Source organism: Acomys russatus, chromosome 26, assembly GCF_903995435.1.
Source record: "Acomys russatus chromosome 26, mAcoRus1.1, whole genome shotgun sequence".
Lineage (NCBI taxonomy): Eukaryota > Metazoa > Chordata > Mammalia > Rodentia > Muridae > Acomys > Acomys russatus.
The window spans coordinates 20829141-20837199 of NC_067162.1; the positions used below are offsets into that span (position 1 = coordinate 20829141).

The window sequence follows — 8059 nt, forward strand, 5'->3', positions numbered from 1 at the left end:
AAGAGGGCCCCAGGCTGTGTATATAGACTCAGAAGTAATTCAAGCTAGCACTGGCTTGAATCAGAAGATGGGTGGATGACTGGTGAGTGGATTGGTGACAGGCGGTGGGCGAAAAGAAATTGATGGGTGGGTGAGACTTTGAAAGAGTGACAGACGGACAGGTGGGTGAGTAGGGTGGGTAGACGGATGGGTGAGAATGAGGAGGAATAAGAAGGTAGCTAGGAGGAAGGAGGTAAGTAGGAGGGTAGAAAGATGGGTGGATAGACGGATGGGCGCATGGATGGATGAGTAAGTAAATGGGTGTTTAAGTGGATGGGTGGGCAGATATATTTAAAGTAGGGAACAAGTAGATTGAAATATTACTTTGTTTTATGAATATTTATTTACTGGGTACCCATGTCGTGGTCAGTGCTAAGATACATGGTGGCCGCTAGACAGGCACAACGCATCTCTAATCCTGCTGACTCATTTGGCAGACAGTAAATGGTTTGCTGCACAGAAGCGCTGGCCCCCTTTCTAGAAGTGAGAACTTTGTCCTGAAGAAGAAGGGAAAGCCTCTCCCAGTTAGAGACATAGCTGCCCTGGTAGAACCAATTCTGATCTCACCCAAGGGCTTTGTGACTCATCTCACAACTCTGCAGGTGGCAGTGGGCTTCTCTATCTTAGTTGGGGGGGGGTCTTCCCTGACACATAGCCTCCTTTTCCTCCTCCTATCTCAGGTCATCCCCAGGGCTTCTCCAGGAAGATATCTTCCAGGCTACTGTCACTAGGGACTGGGGGAGGGGAGGATGCAGCTAAGTTATTCTTAGGTCTACTGGGGATAGAGGAGGGTGACAAGTCTGTACTGTAATTTTGGGGAGAGGTTTTGTGTGTGTGTGTGTGTCTGTGTCTGTGTCTGTGTGTCTGTGTGTGTGTGTGTGTGTGTGTCAGGCAGGGGCTGCAGAGGTCAACCCCAGTGTTGTTCCTTAGGAACTCTCCACCTTGTTGGTTTTTGTTTCTGTTTGTTTGTTTGTTTGTTTTTCCTTTTCCAACAGGGTTTCTCTGTGTAGCCCTGGCTGCCCTGGACTCCCTTTGTAGACCAAGTTAGCCTTGAACTCACGGAGATCTACCTGCGTCTGCCTCTTCGAGTGCTGAGATTAAAGGCATACGCTACCACGCCCTGCTCTATTTTATTTTTGAGACAGTTTCTTCCCTGGGATCTGGAGTTCACTGGTTGGTCTCTACTGGCCAGCCAGTAAGCCCCAAGGATACACCTAACTCTGCTTCTCCAGTGCTGAGGTTAGAAGCACACACCATCATGCCTGGTTTTCTACATGGGTTCTAGGGGATCAAACCCATGACTCAAGCTTGTGTGGCAAACACTTTAGCTGCTGAACCATCTCCCCAGCCCCTGAGCTGTGACTTTCATATCCTGGTTCTTGAGGGGGAGGGAAGACAGTACTCATGAATGAGTTCAGGACCCACTGATGCTGGCCTTTTGATGACCCAGCTCAGACAGTAGCCCAAGCTTCCTTTCCCACAAGGTAGGGGTGGCCCATGGCCAGGGGGTGATGTGGTGAGAAGTTGGTTAGGAAGTCTGGGTGTGTGCTCGCCTTTGGCTAGGTCTTTTTTAGGGGGTTGTGCTGAGGACAACCAGCCTCAAGCATGCCAGGCAAGCACTGTATCCCTAAGCTCCACCTCTAGAGTCCTGTGTCCATTCTTGGCAAGATGGAGTGTGTTTGCACATACACACATGTGTAAGTATTTGTGTACCCAGCAGTGTGTTTTAGTGGAAGCTGGGGAACACCTAGGCTCCCAGTCTCAAAGGCTGAGTCAGATCAGCTTGTTCAACATAGCCGTTACCAAAATCTGGAGCCCGAGCTCTTCATTTTTCTTTCCATTTTCCATGAGAAAATGGACAGATGGCAGGATACTCTGCTAGAGATTTAGGACAGAGGCTCTCAACCTGTGGGTCCCAACACCTTGGAGGTTGAATGACTCTTTCATAGGGATGGCCTATGACCATCTGCATATCAGACATTTACATTATAACTCATAACAGCAGCAAAAAACCAGCTATGAAGTAGCAATGGAAATAATTTTATGGTTGGGGGGTCACTACAATATGAGGAACTATATTAAGGGTTAAGCCCCCTGCGTTAGGAAGGTTGAGAAGCACTGGTTCAGAAGAAGGGGACTGACAGAAATAGAACGTAAAGAATGTCCAATGCAGCCAGATATGGTGGCGCACGCCTTTAGGCCCAGCACTGGGGAGGCAGAGGCAGGCAGAGCTCTGGAAATTTGAGGCCAGCCTGGTCTACAAATTGAGTCCAGGCCAGCCAGGGCTACACAGAGAAACCCTGTCTTGGAAAACAAAACAACAACAAAAAAGAATGTCAAATGTTTCTATCAGATATCCACTCACAGAAACCCTTGCCCAGGGGCTTCTGCTACGTAGTTCTCCCCATGCCCTCGACCCCTATTCTCACCCCACCTTCTCTCATCCTAAACTCATTCTGCAGCAGCTCCCCCCTTCCCAGGCAGGTGAACTCCCCTATTCAACACAGGACCTTACCTGTTCCATGTACCTGATCACAGGAGTGAGGAGGAGGACGCACGATTGAGTACATGACTTATGTCAAAGACAGAGATGGGCAGGGCAGGCAAGGCCATGGGCCAGGGGAATAAGGATAGGCCTGGAGGGCAGGGCCGTTCATTCCATCCCATTAAGGCCAAGTGACCGTGGGCAGATCTGTGTCTCCCTTAGATTCCTCTCCCCTGCTGTGACTTTGTTTTAAAAATTAAAACAGTTTTTGGCCAAGGCATCATGGTCCACACCTTTCATGCCATCACTTGGGAGGCAGCGGCAAGGGGATCTTGATGAGTTCAAGGATCAACCTGGTCTGCTTAATGAGTTCCAGGACAACCAAAATTACATAGAGAGACCCTCTCTTGAAAAACAACAAAGACAAAATTAAATGCTTCCTAAGTGCCAGGCAAAAGGAGATTTATTTTTAAAAAGGTTTATTTATACCGGTCAGAAACAACTCCAGAGGCCGAGACTCTTGCTGTCTGGCAGGTTATCAAGGGATGAGTCAGATGTGGGTCAAGGGCCCCCGGCTTGGGAGTATAGCTGGGAGAAGGTGAAATGGGGGCGGGACAGCAGATGCCCAGGGGTCCTACTGACTGGGGACCTCTGTGGACTCAGGTCAGCACCTCGGTGTGTCGAAATGCGACATTGACTGCCAGAAGATGACCCCACCAATCCCAGTGGCTTTGCTCATCCACTATCAGCCGAACCGGGAGTCCTGCAGCAAACGCGTCATCATGTAGGTATCACCCGTGGCCTCTGAAGGCCCTGTGACATCCCAGCCCTCTCCTGCCTGCTTCACCCTGGGCTTCCTGCCAAAGGCCTTGGCAAGTGTCCCCTTTGTTCTGGGCCCACACGCTACCTCACTGACCTTAAGATCACGGGTGGGGAATGGCTTCCTGGATGGCCTGCCGTGGTCCAGGGCAGCACTTAGGATGGTCCTGTTCACACAGCCCTCAGCCCACTAGATCCCTTGGGGTGGTTGAGCCAGGTGGTCTGTCAGAGAAGAATTCAGACTCCATCAGAATCGGCCAAGGGCCCTGGTCACTTCATACCTGTACACCTTGGTTTCCTTACCTGGGAGATGGGTAGCAGGAGGGTGAGTGGAGGAGGAGAAGGAGGAGGAGGAAGAAGGGGAGGAGGAGGAAGAGGAGGAGGAGGAATTAAAATGGTTGGCCAAACACTTGAAAGATACAAGAATGGCCATCTCCAAGTGACAGAAGAGTAGAGCCCTCAGTGCCTCCAGGAAAGAAACGGGTCTAGTCAATCATTTTCTGTCTGGCCAGTTTGGTCCCTTGTTCCTTCAGAGGCACATGGTGAGTATTGCCCATTTTCTCGGTCCTGGACCCCAGGACTGATGGTGGGCCCCCTGAGCAACCTCAGCCATGCAGGAAATGACCAGTGCCCTTTTAAACTCAGGCCAAGCTAGCGGAAGTCCAGTGCTTCCTGTCCCTTAGACAGCTCTCCCAAGGAGTGAGGTTCTAATTCCTGCCCACCCGCTCTGCTACCCCAGCAAGGATTGCTCTTTCTTGATAGCCCGCAAATACTTGCTTCTGTCTTCTAAGGGAAGAGGGGAACATGGCACACTTGGGCTTCCCAGAATACTCCAGTTGGGCATGCTTCTGTATCTGTCAACCTCATCTCCCCACCTGTTAAGTGGGGTTAGCAATGTGGCTGCGGTGCAGACTGTATGTGAGCTGTTGGAGCAAAGCAGCCATGCCTCATGGGAAGCTCTAGAAATATGCCACACTCAAGATCCCAGTGAGAATACTGTGTGGCCGGGGCTCTGAAAAGCTGATTTAGCCTATGGACAAACCCTAGGGGAGGAAGCTGAGGTCCAGAGAGCAGCCATCAGCCTTGAGACAGGGATCTTATTCACAGGATCTTTCAAGATCGAGGAAACCCACCTTGTCACATACCTGAGGTCAGAGAGCACCTGTGGCATCCCCAGGAGATCACAGTCCAAGCCCCTTACCTTGATGTTAGTGATACGGTTATTATAGTGGTGATTTTTTAATTTTTATTTATTTATTTATTTATTTTATTTTATTTTATTTTGGTTTTTTGAGACAGGGTTTCTCTGTGCAGCCTTGGCTATCCTGAACTTACTTTGTAGACCAGGTTGGCCTCGAACTCACAGCAATCCACCTGCCTCTGCCTCCCGAGTTCTGGGATTAAAGGCATGCGCCACCATGCCTGGCAATTTTTTTTTTTTTTTTTTTTTTTTTTAATTTTACAACACATGCTCTGATTTGGGTGCTTTCTCTAGGCAGCTGACCCTTTATTTTGCTTAACAGTGTCACAGAAGCAGGGCCCCCATTTGCCTGGGATTTTCCTGGTTTTGAAAGGGGAAGTCCCTCAGGCTGAGAACGCCTGGTGTTACAGTTCATCTGAGGTGATGGGTTCCCCTCCAGACCACAGGCATTCGTGTCTCAGCTAAGGGCTAGGAGACATAGGGCATGGAGTGGCCCAAAGCCTCATGCTACCTTGCCAGGACAGCTTGCCTGCAAGCTGTGGGCAGTGCCTTATACCACACCAGCCTGGCTGTCTAGAATCTCGGCATCATAAGCCCCCTGTCTTCCTTATAGCCTAGAGACAAGACTGCACAAACGCTTCTGCGCTGACCCAAAGGAGAAATGGGTCCAAGATGCCATGAAACACCTAGACCAAAAGACGGCTGCCCAGACTCAAAATGGTGGCAAGTTTGAAAAGTGGGTCAACAATGTGACACCTGGGATCACCCTGGCGACCAGGGGTCTGTCCCCATCTGCACTGGCAGAGCCTGAAGCCACAGTGAAAGGCCTTACTTTGGAGCTAACCACTACTTCCCAGGAGGCCCGAAGGCCCATGGGGACTTCCCAAGAGCCACCAACAGCAGTGACTGGATCATCTCCCTCAACCCCTAAGGCTCAGGATGCGGGGTTCGCCGCCACACCTCGGAGCACGGAAATTGTGAAGATGGATGTCATCTCTACCACCATTTGGCAGAGTTCTGCTGCCCGCCAATCTGGATCCAGCCTCTGGGCTGAGGAAAAGGCTACTGAGCCCCCCTCCACTCCAGCCCCATCTACCCAGGTGCCCACCACTTCACAGTCAACCCCGGAGGAGAATGTTGGGTCTGAAAGCCAGCCCCCATGGGTCCAGGGACAGGACCCCAGTCCAGAGAAGTCTCTAGGGCCTGAGGAGACAAATCTAGCTCACACTGATGTTTTCCAGGACAGGAGGCCTGGTAATGCAGTCCATCCCTCAGTGGTCCCCATCTCCTCTGAAGGAACCCCCAGCCCAGAGCTGGTGGCCTCAGGCACTCAGGCTCCCAAAGTAGAGGAGCCTATTCATGCCACTGTAGATCCCCAGAAACTGAGTGTACTTATCACTCCTGTCCCTGATTCCCAGGCAGCCACTCGGAGGCAGGCAGTGGGGCTGTTGGCCTTCCTCGGCCTGCTCTTCTGTCTCGGGGTGGCCATGTTTGCCTACCAGAGCCTCCAGGGCTGTCCCCGCAAGATGGCAGGGGAGATGGTAGAAGGCCTCCGCTATGTCCCCCGTAGCTGTGGCAGTAACTCCTATGTCCTGGTGCCAGTGTGAGCTGCCTGCTTGCCTGTGTCCGTAGTTTGATTCAGACAGCTGTCTGGGGACCCCCATCCTCATACCCACCCTCACCCACACTGGGGAAATGGGAATGGGGTGGCTGGATCCTCCGGGGCCCATGTGCTCCAAGCCCTGAGTTGTGGCCCAGGAGGCCACCCTTGACCGTTACTCACTAATCAGAGACAGAGCAGGTGGCCTTCCAGCTCCCCTCTGAGAGACTCCTCTGCTGCTGGCTGGTTAGAGGAGCCCTTGACATCCCAACCCCGGTGAACAATTATTTATTGAATTCCCAGCCCATTTCCTGTGAGCACCGTGGTCCACCCATCTCACAAGCAGCAGGCCAGGCCTATCTGCCTGTCCCTTTTACCTCTTGTCTCCTGGGTTCGCTGCAGTCGCCAGCCCTTTCTCCCCCCTGGCCAGCTGCGGTGCTATCTCTCCTCTCTCTCTCTCTCTCTGTCTCTCTCTCTGTCTCTGTCTCTCTCTCCTCTCTCTCTCTGCCCCCTGTACAGAGCACACCACCGTCACCATCAACACCGTGTTGTGTCTTTTCTTGCATGAGGTTAACGCTGTGTTTCCTGGAGCTCTCTGGGAAGGGAGATGAGCTGTGTGAGAGGTTTTGATGCATTCCTTCCTAGGCTCTGCCATGCCATGGAGGCATGCTGAGACTGAAGGAAGGGTCTAGTCCACACTCAGCTATCTGCACAACAAAGTGCCCCACCAGTAAAAGAAAAAGAAGTGTGGCCCAGAGATGGCAATAACCCATGGCCCTGATATCATCACCTTCTCTGAGATCCTTGTCCCCATCCCTGGATGCAGCCCCCAGCCCTTATCAACAGGAATAGTCACTGCCATTCCACTGAACTGACCTTTGTACCCTGTGACTCCGAGGGCTGGCAAGGGGTGAGTTGAGAGTGCATAGCCTACCCTTAAGGTCCCCAAATGAAGGCTGAGTTGAGGACTTGCAGGAACAGAGGCCAACTCAGAAGGCCCTTCTGTGTCCTCACTAGGTACCCCTTCCCCCATGCACCAAGATTACAGCCCCAGGTCTGCCCTGCCTGAAGAATGAGCCACAGAAGGAAGAGGATGACAAAGCCCTGGGAGGCAGAGGATGCTGGGTAAGCCTCTGGAGTGGCCACATACCCGATTTCAGTTTAGGGGCTTGCACGTGTGTGTGCACAGCCCACGTCATTCTGAGGCCGGGTCCTTTTCCCAGGTCTCACTTTTGCCCCACTGCAGGCAGGGCCAGAGCTCCCGCAACATTCTCCTGTGACGTTTTCTGGAAGGGACCCTGCCCTGAGCAGAAAGTGACTGATAAAGCAAGAAACAAGCAGCTGGGCCTGCAGACCTCAACCCTCAGGGCCCTCAGTGGAAGCTCTCCCCATCCAGTCCTCAACCCTCCCAGGGGCAGGCTTCACAGAAGCCTCCTTGACAGGTGGAAGCTCAGAGCAGGTGGCTTCGTCCCAGAGTGAGGAAGCCAGCCCCTTGGTGACCCCCCTCCCTGTCCCCCAGGAAGCTTGTAGTAGGCTCCAGGGTACTCAGTCCAGGTCTGAGGAGTGCCAGTTTGAATGCACTATGTCCCTGCTCCTTCAGTGGGGAGCCTTCAAGGGTTGGACACCCCTTGTTGGACTTTGTTGCTTACCCCCCCAGCAGGATGTGGACCAAGACAATCTGGGGAGGACGTTGGAAGAAGTTGGTTGATCCCTTTGCTTTTTCAAGCATCATTAGCAATGTCTGTGCCATTTTGTATTTTACTAATAAAATTTAAAAGTCTTGTGAGTCAAATAAGGGTGCTTTTCTCTAGGGCAGGGGAGGAGAAATGGAACAGGAGAGGGGGCAAGTTCTGAGACCCTGTCTCTAGCTCATTTGCATCAGGGGCAGGGTTTTTTGTTTTTTGTTTTTGTTGTT

General features: G+C 52.0%; 1 protein-coding gene across 1 annotated transcript in view; it reads left to right on the top strand.

Annotated features, from left to right (window-relative positions):
- The window catches only part of Cx3cl1 (C-X3-C motif chemokine ligand 1), a 170688-nt gene extending 163253 nt beyond the window's left edge, over window positions 1-7435 (top strand). Inside the window, exons 3-4 of the mRNA XM_051168799.1 lie at window positions 3188-3308; window positions 5158-7435. Of these exons, the coding sequence (XP_051024756.1) occupies window positions 3188-3308; window positions 5158-6151 (1115 nt within the window). The 3' untranslated portion in view covers window positions 6152-7435. The remainder of the gene's footprint in view (window positions 1-3187; window positions 3309-5157) is intronic.
- The last annotated feature ends 624 nt before the right edge of the window (window positions 7436-8059 follow it).